This window comes from Bufo gargarizans, chromosome 2 (assembly GCF_014858855.1).
Source record: "Bufo gargarizans isolate SCDJY-AF-19 chromosome 2, ASM1485885v1, whole genome shotgun sequence".
Lineage (NCBI taxonomy): Eukaryota > Metazoa > Chordata > Amphibia > Anura > Bufonidae > Bufo > Bufo gargarizans.
In genome coordinates this window covers 280,476,170-280,493,668 of record NC_058081.1, presented here as the reverse complement: position 1 = coordinate 280,493,668, position 17,499 = coordinate 280,476,170, and the positions used below count along the sequence as shown (strand labels likewise).

Genomic DNA, 17,499 nt, shown 5'->3' with positions numbered 1-17,499 from the left:
TCTATAAACATACCACATGACCTAACCCCTCAGATGAACACCATAAAAAAATAAAAACTGTGCTAAATAAACAATTTTTTTGTCACCTTACATCACAAAAAGTACAACAGTAAGTACAAAAAGGCGTATGCCCACCAAAATAGTACCAATCTAACCGTCACTTCATCCTGCAGGAAATGAGCCCCTAGCTAAAATAATCGCCCAAAAACTGAAAAAACTATGGCTCTCAGACTATGGAGACACTAAAACATGATATTTTTTTTGTTTCAAAAATTAAATCATTGTGTAAAACTTACATAAATAAAGAAAAGTATACATATTAGGTATTGCCACGTTCGAAATACCATGTTCTATAAAAATATCACATGACCTAACCCCTCAGGTGAATACCGTAAAAGAAAGGTGTCAAAAAAGCTATTTTTTGTCACCTTACATCACAAAAAATTTAATAGCAAGCGATCAAAATGTCATATGCACCCCAAAATAGTGCTAATCAAACCGTCATCTTATCCCGCAAAAATCATACCCTACCCAAGATAATCGCCCAAAAACTGAAAAAACTATGTCTCTCAGACTATGGAAACAATAAAACATGATTTTTTTTGTTAAAAAATGAAATCATTGTGTAAAACTTACATAAACAAAAAAAATTGACAACCTGAAGTACATTACATGTGACGAACAAAACAATCTCAGAATGGCCTGGGTAAGTCAAAGCGTTTTAAAGTTATCACCACATAAAGTGACACTGGTCAGATTTGCAAAAAATGGCCTGGTCCTTAAGGTGAAAATGAGCCCGGTCCCTAAGGGGTTAAACAACCTTTGTATATATTTTGAAATTTTATGAAAATAGGGTTATGGTACCTTAGGGTCCAGCAAGTCCCCACTACCACCATCATTACTAATAAATTATGGCTACACTTGAGGGGTTCATCCTGCTAATGTCGCCTCTGAACTCTAATACCGCCCCCACAACCCCCTAATTGACCCCTGTTCTTTTTATATGTGTATGTATTTAAAGCTGCATGTGAACCTTTTTCTGTTAAACACTGTTTTCACCTGATGAAGGGGAACTATTCTCCGAAACGCGTTGTGTGAAGTGTCTCTAAAAAAATAATAAAGAAACATTTGATGAAGACTGCTGCAACTTGCAACTTCTGATTGGTTGGTTTGCCTTGCGCCGAAGGATGACTGTATCTATTTCTGCATAGAAATGAATGGAGCGGCCATGTGAATACCCTTCCAACCACTCTGATCATTTCAGGTGGATTGTAGGGGGTATGTGGTTCCCGTTCTTGAGATCAGTGGGGGTCCAAGTGGTAGAACCCCCATCGATCTAATTGTTATCACCTATACTGTTAATAGGGGATAACAATGTAACCAGAATACCCGTTTTTACAGTGTTCCACATAATCTGAATTAAAAATCATGACTGGTACTCCCTCTGCTTGTAGCAGTGGTACAGTGTAACTACAGCAGCTCGTTCCATTCAAGTGAAGGCAGAACAGCGGGGATGACAGACCCCTGCCGTTCTGATATTGATCACCTGAGGATACATAATCCATATTAAACCACTTTACAAATATCTATATACACTCACAAAGTACATATATCTATATAGTCAAACGTCCACTGTACATATATCTATATACTCACACATACACTGTATATAACTACAGTGAGGAACAGAAGTATTTGAACACCCTGTCGATTTTGAAAGTTCTCCCACTTAGAAATCATGGAGGGGTCTGAAATTCACATTGTAGGTGCATTCCCACTCTGAGAGACAGAATATAAAAAAAAAAAATTCAGGAAATCACATTGCATGATTTTTAAGGAATGTGTTTGTCTTGCACTGCTGAACATAAGTATTGGAACACCTGATAAAATCAGTGTTAATATTTGGTACAGAAGCCTTTGTTTGCAATTACAGAGGTCAAACGTTTCCTGTAGTTCTTGACCAGGTTTGCACACACTGCAACAGGGATTTTGGCCCACTCCTCCACACAGATCTCTAGATCTGTCAGGTTTCAGGGCTGTCATTGAGCAACACAGAGTTTCAGCTCCCTCCAAAGATGTTCTATTGGATTTAGGTCTGGAGACTGGCTAGGCCACTCCAGACCCTTGATATGCTTCTTACGGAGCCACTCCTTGGTTATCCTGGCTGTGTGCTTCGGGTCGTTGTCATGTTGGAAGACCCAGCAACGACCCATCTTCAATGCTCTGACTGAGCGAAGGAGGTAGTTGCTCAAAATCTCACAATGAATGGCCCTATTCATTCATCATCTCCTTAATACAGTGCTGTCCCCTTTGCGGAAAAGCACCCCCAAAGCATGATGTTACCACCCCCATGCTCCACAGTAGGGATGGTGTTCTTGTTCTCGTCCTTTTGATTTGATTACTGCTTTGCACATTCTTGGCATTCTCTTGATGCGCTTCAAGAGGTAGTCACCTGAAATGGTCTTCCAACAGTCTTGAAGGAGTTACCATAGATGCTTAGTACTTGCTGGCCCTTTTGCCTTCACTCTGCGGTCCAGCTCACCCCAAACAATCTCGATTGGGTTCAGGTCCGGTGACTGTGGAGGCCAGGTCATCTGGCGCAGCACCCCATCACTCTCCTTCATGGTCAAATAGCCCTTACACAGCCTGGAGGTGTGTTTGGGGTCATTGTCCTGTTAAAAAATAAATGATGGTCCAACTAAACGCATCACCGCACTGTTACATTATCTATACACACAGCTTGGTTCTGTTACTGTATTTATACACACAGCTTGGTTCTAGTACTGTATCTATACACAGCTTGGTTCTGGTACTGTATCTATAAACAGCTTGGTTCTAGTTCTGTATCTACACACAGCTTGGTTCTGTTACTGTATCTTTACACATAGGTTGGTTCTCTTACTGTATCTAAACATATAGGTTGGTTCTCTTACTGTATCTATTCACACAGCTTGGTTCTGTTACTGTGTCTATAAAAACAGGTTGGTTTAGGTACTATATCTATGAAAACAGGTTGGTTTTGTTACTGTATCTATACACACAGGTTGGTGCTGTTACTGTATCTATACACACAGCTTGGTTCTGTTACTGTATCTATACACACAGCTTGGTTCTGGTACTGTAACTATACACACAGGTTGGTTCTGGTACTGTATCTATACACACAGCTTGGTTCTGGTACTGTATCTATACACACAGCTTGGTTCTGGTACTGTATCTATACACACAGGTTGGTTCTGGTACTGTATCTATACACATAGCTCGGTTCTGTTACTGTATCTTTATATAGCTTTGTGGTCAGGGCTAGGACAACGTTGGCGCACGCAGAGAAACCTGCCCTGAACATAGTGGCTGAATTGTGCCGGGAGCCACGGGCGCGGGTACACCAGTGAAAAAGGGGGCATACCTGAAGGGAGCTTTGAGAAAAAGGGCGGGAGGGAGGGGCGTGAGGCTCGGGCGCCTGGCTGAGCGGCAGGTAGGGGGATAAATAGCCAGACGCCCCTCCCACAAATGCAGGCTGTTAACAGCCTTACTATTTGTGGTCAGGGCTAGGACAACGTCGGTGCACGCAGAGAAACCTGCCCTGAACATAGTGGCTGAATTGTGCCGGGAGCCACGGGCGCGGGTACACCAGTGAAAAAGGGGGCAAAATAACATCAGTTAGGTACAACACTTTATCGCAAACTACAAAGCCAGTGATCGAAAGGCACGAGATATCTCTACTTGAGGATTAGGTATATACCTAGTAAAGCAGGAGGACCGCCACCGCCCCATGGACCGGATGACATGAGCTGGCACCTGATGCCGAGAAGCAGCGGAGGCTACCCCTATGCGACATGAGTGGCCTGAAATTACCTTGGGGTCATAGCCTAGACCCTGGGCGAGGACCCGGATGAAAGATATAAACTGAGAGGTGCTGAGAGGCTTGCCTGCGTGTGGCAGGAGTGGGCTATCTGGTGATGAACCTTGGATGAGGGCTAGCAGTTGATGCAGCACCTGAACTGGACACCAATCGTTCCACGTGGGACAGAATTTAACCTCGGAAGGGGGTCCCGTCTGACTGGTTTTGGTGGAAGGTAGCAGGGGAGTGTAATGGCCCTGGCCCTATAACAGATGCTGCTTCAGAGGATGGTTATGGCGATTTGGACCCGCCAGAACCTCACCGGGCCGGAGGAATCCATAAAAGGTGAGAAACATGGCCGCTTTCAAAATCAGGCTAGTGAAGGGCCCAAAAGGATTACCATCCAATGACGAAGAAAGATCCCTGAACGATTTACCGGACACTGGTTGCCTATGGCTCACGGACCCCTTCCCCTCCTTTTGAATACCCCGAAGGGTGGCTTTAGAAAACGAAGATAGACGCTGACCACCTGGGCGATCCAGGGACGCTGACCACCTGGGCGATCCAGGGACGCTGACCACCTGGGCGATCCAGGGACGCTGACCACCTGGGCGATCCAGGGACGCTGACCACCTGGGCGATCCAGGGACGCTGACCACCTGGGCGATCCAGGGACGCTGACAACCTGGGCGATCCAGGGACGCTGACAACCTGGGCGATCCAGGGACGCTGACAACCTGGGCGATCCAGGGACGCTGACATCCAGGGACGCTGACCACCTGGGCGATCCAGGAACGCTGACCACCTGGGCGATCCAGGGACACTGACAACCTGGGCGATCCAGGGACACTGACAACCTGGGCGATCCAGGGACACTGACAACCTGGGCGATCCAGGGACACTGACAACCTGGGCGATCCAGGGACACTGACAACCTGGGCGATCCAGGGACACTGACAACCTGGGCGATCCAGGGACACTGACAACCTGGGCGATCCAGGAACATTGACAACCTGGGCGATCCAGGAACATTGACAACCTGGGCGATCCAGGGACCCAGAAAAAAAACGGAAAGACCAGGAGACAGAAGCAAATTTGAGACAGAAACAAAACCCGCTGTGTTAAAACAGTAAAGTGTAAACAACCCCTGCACCTAGACCACCAATTCTGGTATTATAATGGTGTAAGATTATAATTTAGATCTATAGTTTTTTTTTTATTTTATAAAACAGCCTATGTATAGCTGCACTGAGTTAAAACGGCATATGCAATCAATGTACAGCCATTTGCTGTTAAGCAGATTAAGGCTTTTTTAAGGGGGTGAATCTCTGCAGGCTGTATAATTGCCCCAGTGCTGCGCTATAATAAATGTTTACAGACATGGAAAACTTTGGAAAGTAATATGCCGAATCCAAAAACCCTTTTCCCATGAGATAAAATTAGCCTCAGACCTTTCAGATTTTCACCCCGTTTTGAAACAGTCAGGGCAGAACAACTAACTGAGCTTTAATTCCTGTATGACACATGTCCTGAGCCGGCATGTGACCGGCGGGACATGACACTAGGATGCCGCTCCCCCAACCCAGCCGCCTGTAATTCCGTGGGCGGAACATACTGGGGGAGAGCGGCATCTCAACCCCGCGCTCCAGGGGCTAGAGACCAGGCCGGACGTGATACACGGCTGGAGCGGGGCCAGCTGAGCCCCGATTACCTGCAAGCTGGCGTGTGGTGATGCGGATGTCGGCGGCACGTGCACGCGGTAACACCGGAAGAACAGACACTGACCGGAAGAGGGAGCGCGATGCCGCAGTGATGCGTGAGGCTCGGGCGCCTGGCTGAGCGGCAGGTAGGGGGATAAATAGCCAGACGCCCCTCCCACAAATGCAGGCTGTTAACAGCCTTACTATTGGTTCTGGTACTGTATCTATACACACATTTTAGTTCTGTTACTGTATCTATACACACAGCTTGGTTCTGTTACTGTATCTATACACACAGGTTGGTTCTGTTACTGTATCTACAGTGGAGGAAATAATTATTTGACCCCTCACTGATTTTGTAAGTTTGTCCAATGACAAAGAAATGAAAAGTCTCAGAACAGTATCATTTCAATGGTAGGTTTATTGTAACAGTGGCAGATAGCACATCAAAAGGAAAATCGAAAAAATAACTTTAAATAAAAGATAGCAACTGATTTGCATTTCATTGAGTGAAATAAGTATTTGAACCCTCTAACAAAAAAAGACTTAATACTTGGTGGAAAAACCCTTGTTTGCAAGCACAGAGGTCAAACGTTTCTTGTAATTGATGACCAAGTTTGCGCACATTTTAGGAGGAATGTTGGTCCACTCCTCTTTGCAGATCATCTCTAAATCCCTAAGGTTTCGAGGCTGTCTCTGTGCAACTCTGAGCTTGAGCTCCCTCCATAGGTTTTCGATTGGATTAAGGTCCGGAGACTGACTAGGCCACTCCATGACCTTAATGTGCTTCTTCTTGAGCCACTCCTTTGTTGCCTTTGCTGTATGTTTTGGGTCATTGTCGTGCTGGAACACCCATCCACGACCCATTTTCAGTTTCCTGGCAGAGGGAAGGAGGTTGTCGCTCAGGATTTCACGATACATGGCTCTGTCCATTTTCCCGTTTATGCGAATAAGTTGTCCTGTGCCCTTAGCAGAAAAACACCCCCAAAGCAAAATGTTTCCACCCCCATGCTTGACGGTGGGGACGGTGTTTTGGGGGTCATAGGCAGCATTTTTCTTCCTCCAAACACAGCGAGTTGAGTTAATGCCAAAGAGCTCTATTTTGGTCTCATCAGACCACAGCACCTTCTCCCAGTCACTCTCTGAATCATTCAGGTGTTCATTGGCAAACTTCAGACGGGCCTGCACATGTGCCTTCCTGAGCAGGGGGACCTTGCGAGCCCTGCAGGATTTTAATCCATTGCGGTGTAATGTGTTTCCAATGGTTTTCTTGGTGACTGTGGTCCCTGCTAATTTGAGGTCATTAACTAACTCCTCCCGTGTAGTTCTAGGATGCTTTTTCACCTTTCTCAGAACCATTGACACCCCACGAGGTGAGATCTTGCGTGGAGCCCCAGAGCGAGGTCGATTGATGGTCATTTTGTGCTCCTTCCATTTTCGAACAATCGCACCAACAGTTGTCACCTTCTCTCCCAGCTTCTTGCTAATGGTTTTGTAGCCCATTCCAGCCTTGTGCAGGTCTACAATTTTGTCTCTGACATCCTTGGACAGCTCTTTGGTCTTTCCCATGTTGGAGAGTTTGGAGTCTGCTTGATTGATTGATTCTGTGGACAGGTGTCTTTTATACAGGTGACTAGTTAAGACAGGTGTCCTTAATGAGGGTGACTAATTGAGTAGAAGTGTCTAACCACTCTGTGGGAGCCAGAACTCTTAATGGTTGGTAGGGGTTCAAATACTTATTTCACTCAATGAAATGCAAATCAGTTGCTATCTTTTATTTAAAGTTATTTTTTCGATTTTCCTTTTGATGTGCTATCTGCCACTGTTACAATAAACCTACCATTGAAATGATACTGTTCTGAGACTTTTCATTTCTTTGTCATTGGACAAACTTACAAAATCAGTGAGGGGTCAAATAATTATTTCCGCCACTGTATACACACAGCTTGGTTCTGTTACTGTATCTATACCCATAGCTCGGTACTGTTACTGTATCTTTATATAGCTTGGTTCTGGTACTGTAGCTATACACACATTTTGGTTCTGTTACTGTATCTATGCACACAGGTTGGTTCTGTTACTGTATCTATACAAACAGGTTGGTTCTGTTACTGTATCTATACACACAGGATGGTTCTGGTACTGTATCTATATACACAGGTTGGTTCTGTTACTGTATCTATTCACACAGCTTGGTTCTGTTACTGTATCATTATATAGCTTGGTTCTGGTACTGTATATATACACAAAGGTTGGTTCTGTTACTTTATCTATACACAGTTTGGTTCTTTTACTGTATCTATACACACGGCTTGGTTCTGTTACTGTTTCTATACACACAGGTTGGTTCTGGTACTGTATCTATACACACAGGTAGGTTCTGTTATTGTATCTATTCACACAGCTTTGTTCTGTTACTGTATCATTATATAGCTTGGTTCTGGTACTGTATATATACACAAAGGTTGGTTCTGTTACTTTATCTATACACAGTTTGGTTCTGTTACTGTATCTATACACACGGCTTGGTTCTGTTACTGTATCGATACACATAGCTTGGTTCTGTTACTGTATCTATACACACAGCTTGGTTCTGTTACTGTATGTATACACACGGCTTGGTTCTGTTACTGTATCGATACACATAGCTTGGTTCTGTTACTGTATCTATACACACAGCTTGGTTCTGTTACTGTATGTATACACACGGCTTGGTTCTGTTACTGTATCGATACACATAGCTTGGTTCTGTTACTGTATACACACAGCTTGGTTCTGGTACTGTAGCTATACACACAGCTTGGTTCTGTTACTGTATCTATACACACAGCTTGGTTCTGTTACTGTATCTATACACATAGCTTGGTTCTGTTACTGTATACATACAGCTTGGTTCTGGTACTGTAGCTATACACACAGCTCGGTTCTGTTACTGTATCTGTACACACAGCTCAGTTCTGTTACTGTATCTATACATGCAGCTTGGTTCTGTTACTGTATCTATACACACGGCTTGGTTCTGTTACTGTATCGATACACACAGCTCGGTTCTGTTACTGTATACACACAGCTTGGTTCTGGTACTGTAGCTATACACACAGCTTGGTTCTGGTACTGTTGCTATACACACAGCTTGGTTCTGTTACTGTATCGATACACATAGCTTGGTTCTGTTACTGTATACACACAGCTTGGTTCTGGTACTGTAGCTATACACACAGGTTGGTTCTGGTACTGTAGCAATACACACAGGTTGGTTCTGGTACTGTAGCTATACACACAGCTTGGTTCTGTTACTGTATCTACACACACAGCGTGGTTCTGTTACCGTATCTATACACACAGCTTGGTTCTGTTACCGTATCTATACACACAGCTTTGTTCTGTTGCTGTATCTATACACACAGCTTGGTTCTGGTACTGTAGCTATACACACAGGTTGGTTCTGGTACTGTAGCTATACACATAGCTTGGTTCTGGTACTGTAGCTATACACACAGCTTGGTTCTGGTACTGTATCTATACACACAGCTTGGTTCTGGTACTGTAGCTATACACACAGCTTGGTTCTGGTACTGTAGCTATACACACAGGTTGGTTGAGGACAGTGGTGTTCTGCCAACCTGCTCTAGAAGCACAATCTCCGAGAACATCAGGGAGAGATTAATGTTCCATCATGTGCTCGGGGAGGGAAGTTATGGAAAGGTCGTCTTGGCTGAGGACACTTCTAACCATCAGAAGTATGCTGTGAAGATCATCAGCAAGAGAGCCATGCTTGCCGACTGTGATGAGGCGGATGTGTTGGTGGAGCACCGAGTGTTACAGCTGGCATCTGGGAGCCCCTTCCTTGTCCACGCAGACTTTGCATTTCAGACCAAGGTACACTACTGACAACTTCACTTTTATCAAATGTCTCCACTTGTACCCCAATCAGCAGAAAATGGGGCCAGCAGCACTCGCTGGAGAACCCAAGACCCTTCACTGTAACACCTGACAGGATGACTATCCATGTCAGAGCAAATGGGTCTGGTAGGATTGCAGGGGCCCCCAGTGATAAGAAGAACAGGGGGGACTGAGTCCCCATGTGAATGAAGAGGTAGTTTGCCTGTGTGACCAATGCTCCATTAAAAACTCCATTAAAACTCAAACGGCTGTGTACTCCCTGCTTCGAGGAGCATACTCACTGCCTTCAAAGGGTCCACGATCTGCAAGATGCGGCTAAAGAGGGGACGTGTCCGTGTTTAGCAGATCTATAGTTTGCAGTCTGGAAAAAAGAAAATGATCGTGTGAATGGGGCCTAAGGGAAAAAAGTTCCCTTGTAATCCAAAAATACAGCACTTTTTGCATCAAGTCGTCACAGTTTGTAAGATCTCTTAAATAGGATCCTTCATTGTTTCTCCTCCCCATGTCATGGACACAAGGACACTTGGATCATTAGAGAACAGTTATCAGTTCTGTGTCTAGTAAAGTGCTGAGCACCATGTCTCCATCACAGGACCAGGACAGATTTATAGCAGCTACAGGAAAGCAGTGAAGGTTTCTATTCATAACTGCAAGCAGAGATCATAATAACTGACAACCTGATACAGAAAGATCGTAAAATTATAATCTTTCACTATATACAAAGAATAGCTGTTACCTAATGAAACTTGAATATCCCTTCAAGGATTTCAAAAGCCACTAGCTATATTCTGTACAGTAAATGTGATCTGATGGTTCGGTAATGGCGTCTTCTATGTCACAGATGCTTGTTCTACTTGGGCTGGAATACATGAGCTGCGGGGACTTTGATCAATTCCTGAGGATGAAGGGGCGGCTTGACATCCCCAGTGCAAGGTAAGACTGAATACAAAACCTCAGCCATACGGTCCGAAAATGCCGTAAAATATTAGATACAGCGTCCTACCTTATGTACATCACACTGATGAGATCTGCTCCTCCGTTTCTTCTCTACCAAAGAAGGATCGAAGAAATGTTCCTCAGGGAATGTTAGGGAATGTCTCCTCTCTTCCTTGGGCCGTGATCCTCCATCTGATATTAAAAGACATACAGGAGAACAGATCTCCCCTGTGTGATGTGAAGAAGCCTTAGTCACATTCCCAGGTACTAAAGGGGTTCTCCAGGAATGGCCATCAATAGTCACAAGCAACTGGTCCTAGAATGTGACTACAACTGGTCTCCTCCAATAGCAGAGCTGCTTAATGGGGTGAGGGATTTTAAGCCACCATGCAGCCTCCTCAGTTGACAGTGATAAGATATATATTTTGACTTTTATTTTAGTGAATGGTAAGAATGTCTAACAGCCTTCTGTGCTATCCTCGCATTATATTGATTTACCGTATTTTTCGCCGTATAAGACGCACCGGCGTATAAGACGCACCTAGGTTTTTGGGGAGGAAAATAAGAAAAAAAATATTTTTAACCAAAAGGTGTGCTGTGGGTTTGGTGGGTTTGGAACTAGGTGGTCTGTGGATGGCACTATTACTGGGGATCTGTGGATGACGGACACTGTTATGGGGGGGATCTGTGGATGACGGACACTGTTATGGGGGGATCTGTGGATGACTGACACTGTTATGGGGGGGATCTGTGGATGACTGACACTGTTATGGGGGGATCTGTAGATGACGGACACTTATGGGGGGGGGATCTGTGGATGACGGACACTGTTATGGGGGGAACTGTGGATGACGGACACTGTTATGAGGGAACTGTGGATGACAGACACTGTTATGAGGGAACTGTGGATGACAGACACTGTTACAGGGGGATCTGTGGCTGGCACTGTTACAGGGGGATCTGTGGCTGGCACTGTTACAGGGGGGGGATCTGTGGATGGCACTGTTATACATGTGTCATCCACCGACCCTCCCAGCCCATAACTGTGCCATCCACAGATCCCCCGCCGCTCCAGTATACTAATATAATATGTCTTATTCAGTTAATAGTTATTAAATATTTATTCCTAAAAGTACCTTAAATCCTAAGCGCTTCAGTACAATGCCGGCAGGCCGGGCAGCCGGCGCGTCACTCACTGACGTCACTTGCCTGCGCCGCCTGCTTCATTCATCAAGTAAGCGGCGCAGGCACGTGACATGAGGGAGTTACGCTGCCGCCCGCCCGGCCTGCATTGTACGGATGCGCTTAGGATTTAAGGTACCATTAGGCATAAAGGGGCATATTTAATAACCATTAATTGAATATTACATATTTTATTAGTACACCGGAGCGGCGGGGCGGGCCTTTAGTACAGTGACTGCACCGCCCCGCCGCTATTGCCGGCCCCAGCTCCTCCTCCCAGTCCCTCCCCGAGTCCCCGCTCGCTTTACATCGCATCCAGCGATGTAAAACTGACTGCATTCGCCATTTTGGGGGAAGAAAAAGTGCGTCTTATACGGCGAAAAATACGGTAGTTACTTTTCTGACAGATTCTATGCCGCTGAGCTCGTGTGTGGCATCCAATTTCTCCATTCTAAGGGAATTGTCCACAGAGACCTCAAGCCCGAGAACATCCTGGTGGCTGAGACGGGCCATATTAAGATCACAGATTTCGGTCTCGCACTTGAGAACATGCTTGGAGACCGCACAGCCACCGAATATGCTGGGACAAAAGGCTATGTGGCTCCTGAGGTGAGAAAAAGGGAGTTTTCCTAATTTCTGCCATTCCATTTGTATTAAAGGGGTTTTCCAGGTTTGGAATATTGCTCGCATATCCTCAGGATCGGCCATCAACATCAGTTTGGTGGTGGTCCGACTCTAGGCACCCCCACCTATTACCTGTTTGAAGGGTCCACTTTGATGGTGTGAGCTCTACGGCCTCCTCATTGATTACTGCACGCCATCTACTTGATGCAGGCTACTGCACCTTCTTCTCATTGACATGAACGGGACAAGGCTGCAATAACCTGCAGGTAGCGTCATGGCCCCTTCATATAGCTGATAGGTGGGGATGTCGAGAGTCAGACCCCCACTGATCTGATACTTATGGCCTATTCTGAAGAAATATAATAAATATTCTGAACTCAGAAATCCCTTTAATGATGGTAATTCTTACTATTATTAATCATTTATTTTCTCATTATTATGTATTGATGAATGTCTCCTCTTACCCCTTTCCGGACCAGACCAATTTTGACAATTATGCTTTCTGCCTTTTTGCATTGGTCTTAATATCTCCTACGTTGCTCCTCCAGTCCATGCGCCTAACCGGAAATCTACCACAGCTCCCATCATCCGTACATTTCTGGCTTCACTTGCGCCAGAAAACTGGCATAAAAGAAAATAACTTTTTTATGGTTGGCTGACCATGCCCCCGTGACATAAAAACGGCAATTTTGGAGTCAAGATTTTGACGGTGTTCTCTAAGGGAAGTTGAACCAGCAATCCTTTGAACTCCTGTACTATTAACAGCAATACTTCTGTATTATTGCAAATATATTTCACGCATTCTTCTACAGAGTGTACGAGGTGTAATAGTTGAGGTAACATGGCAGTAGAATGCGCCTGTTCCAATGAATGGACCACCATGTAGCATTCGGTCACACTGAGCCTATAGCAGTGAGGTTCCTTCTGTCACCTTCATATGAAAGCCATTTATCAGAAACATAAGGGCTACACGGCAACGTCTGTCCCTACAGCAGCAGATGACCTTGTGGTTACAGTTTATCTGCAGCTGGATGGAGGCAGAACATCTTGTCCTCATTTAGCTAAACACCTTGTGTGACACAGCCTGAGCACCTACAGTGCGGGTTTATAGTATAAGCCGTGTATCACTCTTCTCTCCTTTCTGGCAGATGCTGGCTGAGGAGGAGTATGGCGTCGGAGTGGACTGGTATTCATTTGGTCTCATCTTAAATGAAATGATTACCAGTCAGTGCACAACACGCTCCGGCGCTAAAGACATCATTAAAAAGGTCAGTATGTTCCTACATGACACTACTGTACTGTATACAATGTTACATGACAACCTGTGATAGAAGACATCTCTCCCTACAATACCCCATAGTGCACTATGATCTCCTTCACTAGTACTCACCACTGTAGTGTTCGGGAAGGGTCGCCCCTCAGAGATGCTGCTAGCAGGATAGCAATACACAACCATCACTTCTTGTTAACTGGAATAGGAGTTTAAGAGCCTGGTAGTTAATGTATTGAGGACATGTCTACATATTTAGTCCACCCCTCGGAGTTTATGTAACAAGCAGCCACTGATTTCTAAAATCTCCCATTGCTGACACTACAGCCTGAGTTTAGTATCCAGACAGAATAAACATTAGGCAAAATATATCAAAACTGGTGCAAAAGAAAAGTAGAGAAGCCCATAGAAACCAATCAGATTGCAGATTTCATTTCCCAGCTAGCCTTTGAAAATGTTAGATCTGGGGTCTGATTGGTCCTTGTGCTCAGATGTCAAAATAGTGACTAAGTTATAATTACATTCCTCATTTTCAGCTCCTCCTGAGAGATCCTGCCAAGCGCTTAGGAGTCCACGGGAACATCCGAGGCCATCATTTCTTCCAGCATATTGACTGGGTCTCAGTGGAAGCCCTTCGGATGCCCCCACCACACATCCCTGTAGTAAGTAAATAAAGAGAAGCTCTACCCTGCTCTACATACACTTCATATGCTATATACGATTCTCAATGTCAGGGGCTTGATAGGGGGACATGTTGGCAGGTGGGCACAGCCATCCCAGCACATGGCAGTTTGGTGACTGGGCCACTAAACTCCAAATCCAAGAATGCATGTCACCATACAGAGCTTTTATGTATGACTTAGTGGGGAAGAGCACCACAACTCACATGAGGGTGTAGCGGAGGACAAACACTACTCACTGTTCTTCTGACACATATGTCCTCCATGATTTTCAAATATTCATTATGAAGCTTTTAAAGGGGTTCTCTCAAGATGATATCTTCTGTGCATATGTCATAGTAGGGTATATACAGTACATGCTATAGAGAGGGACCAGAAGGGAAAGCTGTTCAGGCAGATCTGACACCTCCAAGTACTTATTCTATTAATCTATGAATTCTGATTTCACTAGTCCATGCCTTTGAAGAAGACATGATTGTAATTATAACAAATACTTGTTGAGTGGAGCTGGTTAGAGGTAGACCTCTGTAAGGAGTGTAGGCTACTACCCTAATATGGCATTTAAGATGCTTTATACTCATCCAGAAAGACTATATCTTATTATGTGGAGGATGAGTACATAAGGTGATCATATTATATGTGATAATACTACCACCAGAAGCTTCATAACAGGTCTGTGACAGCCTGTGATGATCATATCCTCATTTTCATCTATTTATTTGCTTATAGCCATCTATACCTCAACGCTGTGCCAGGCGATTCAACCTGGACACAATAGAGGCAGCAGCAGCCAAGAAGGGACCTTTACCATCTAAACATCAGGCCATTTTCAGAGGGTTTTCATTTGTCACCCGGTAAACCCTCCACCCGCTCTAATGTCATCAGAGCAAAATGTCCTCCTGAGCTCCTGGAGAAGATCGATGGACGAACAGAAGAACGGACCCAGGTATATAGCTGGAAATAAGTGGTGTTCCTTAATAGTTGTATGAAATTCCTAATGAGTCAAGATTTAAGGTGTTCCAAATATGAAGCTTCAGTTTTATGACCATTAGGCGTCATGCACACAACTAAATATTTTTTGTGGTCCACAAACTATGAATGCACGAAATATGCATATCAGATGTATGCGTCCTGCATTTTCCCATTCTGCACGTCCCGCTTACTTTAAAAATGCTTATTATTGTTGGCAAAATGGACAACAATGGGACATGTTTTTAGGGTTTTTTTTGTGGACGGACATACTGTACAACTGCACTGATGTAGACATCAATTGGGTGACATCCTTGTGCTGTCCTCTTTGTTTGAGGCTCCAAAGAAATTAATGGGTCCACGTGCGATCTGCAAAAAATGCAGATCGAACGTGGAACAAAAATATGGTTATTTTCTCAGTACCTTAAATGGTTGTGTAAAATCCATGATCTTCACATGTAGCACACAGTCTTTATATATTATACCATATCTTGTGGTGTCTCTACTGATTCATCCTGTCATATATCCTATAGCATGAAGAAATATGAAGACTGGACCTGCGATTGGCACTGGGCTGAAGAAAAACATCTGGAACACACTTAATGAGAGAGGACACTGGTCCTGAAGCTCACAGATCAACGCTGGATGACTGAGTATGTGTACGGGCATTTGATCCAGGGACTATATTCCCACTGCCAAGGGGAGTGTTTTTCCCCTTAGATCAGGACAGATTGGCAAATGTCATAAAGGGTTTTTTTCTCGCCTTCCTATGGATCAACACAGTTGCCCTTCCCCCAATTCAGCCATTCCCCTAATCAAAAGTACAATTTGGCCAACCTTCTGTGGACAGATTATTTAGTCATTGATTCTGGGACCTATCTGACTGCCATGCGTGGAGTCGTGAAGGAATTTTTCCTCATCTGAAGCTGATGGCTAAGGCTCAGTGAGGTTTTTCGCCTTCCTCTGGATTAATAATATCTGATCCAGGGAAATAGTCTGACTGCCCTAAGCGGAGTTGGGAAGGAATTTTTCCCCCTACAGGGTTTTTTTTTCGCCTTCCCCTGAATCAATAAAAGTCAATGGATCTAACATATCCTTGACTTTGATTTGGAATTTACACCAAAATCGTCTGTCCCATCCTTAATAAAATTATAAATGAAATAAAATTCTCTATTCCCCCCTATATCGTTGTGTGCCTGGTTTTATTTCCACTGACGAGCCATGTGCTGCTCAGGGCTGTATTTCACTGGTCTCCTCATATGATTACATTTTAAGCTTCTACTCTACTTTCTGTAAGTAAAAAGAGAACATACGAGTTGATGGTGAAGAAGAATAATATCCATACAGAATCGTCTGTCTCTTCATAATGAAGACACAAGAACAAAATGGAACAGAAGATCTTCATCAATTATTCCTGCCTTCCAAACATGGAGAGTAAATATCAGAGCCCCTATCTAGAACACTCTAGCGTTGCTAGGGTCTCAAAAGATCCGGAGCCCAAGCCCCAATGCATATGGCCCAATTCTCTAAGTCGACTCTCTCCACCCCCCTCCCCACACAGTCAATGGAGGATAATAAGAGGGGTGTTTGAGTTAACAGCCCCGGGCCCTACGTCTAGTTGGGGCTCATTGCGCCCACATGTTCTTGCAAACAATCAGAAAGGAGATAGAGAACTCACTGCGTTGTGCAGCATTCTGCGCAGAGACCAAGCCAAGACCAGGCAGTGAGGAGGAGTCCATCCAATGAAAGCACGGTTAACTTTCCTGCCTGCTGCTTTGCAATGCAAGGCCTGTCACTCCCAGAGCAGTAAGGCACACAGGGCCAGATTTATCATTACTCTGACAGCTCACTCCACTTTCACATATAGCTAAAGTCCGTTTTAGCCAAGTCAGATTCATGACCGGCCCTTTAAGACTGTAATAAATGTGGTTTGACGGTAGTAGTTTGTCAGTAAACAGCTTTACAAAAGTCGCACAGCTTTACGAAAAAGTCGCACGTCTTTACAAAAAAGTTGCATGTTTTATTAAAAATACTCATAAAATAAGCATGGTCCTTACTGGAGTGAAATTGCACATTTTTTGCGACTTTTTAAATAGTCGCAATAGTAAGTCTGTCTAGAAATTCATTTACATAAGAAAACACGCCCACTTTCAGAAAACTGGTGAGTATAGTGCAGAGCAGAAAAAAGTCGCACATTTTTGCGCAGTTTAAGCGATTGCGCATAAATTTGTGACTTTTTTACTCCATTATTCTGACTTGAGCTAATGATAAATCTGGCCCACAGTGCTCAGCCAGGTCATGCAGCCCTGGAAGACAACATAGCAACCAGTCAGCCTTGCTTGCTCAAGCAGAACATGTGAGCACACTTCCAGGCCCCCAGCCCCCTTCCTGGCT

The 17,499-nt window shown here is 44.5% G+C and overlaps 1 protein-coding gene across 1 annotated transcript in view; it reads left to right on the top strand.

Annotated features, from left to right (window-relative positions):
- Positions 1 to 16,213, top strand: part of LOC122925686 (protein kinase C delta type-like) — a 28,358-nt gene extending 12,145 nt beyond the window's left edge. Inside the window, exons 3-8 of the mRNA XM_044277033.1 lie at positions 10,286 to 10,377; positions 11,970 to 12,171; positions 13,335 to 13,454; positions 13,993 to 14,118; positions 14,866 to 15,082; positions 15,639 to 16,213. Of these exons, the coding sequence (XP_044132968.1) occupies positions 10,286 to 10,377; positions 11,970 to 12,171; positions 13,335 to 13,454; positions 13,993 to 14,118; positions 14,866 to 14,994 (669 nt within the window). The 3' untranslated portion in view covers positions 14,995 to 15,082; positions 15,639 to 16,213. The remainder of the gene's footprint in view (positions 1 to 10,285; positions 10,378 to 11,969; positions 12,172 to 13,334; positions 13,455 to 13,992; positions 14,119 to 14,865; positions 15,083 to 15,638) is intronic.
- Positions 16,214 to 17,499: the final 1,286 nt, after the last annotated feature.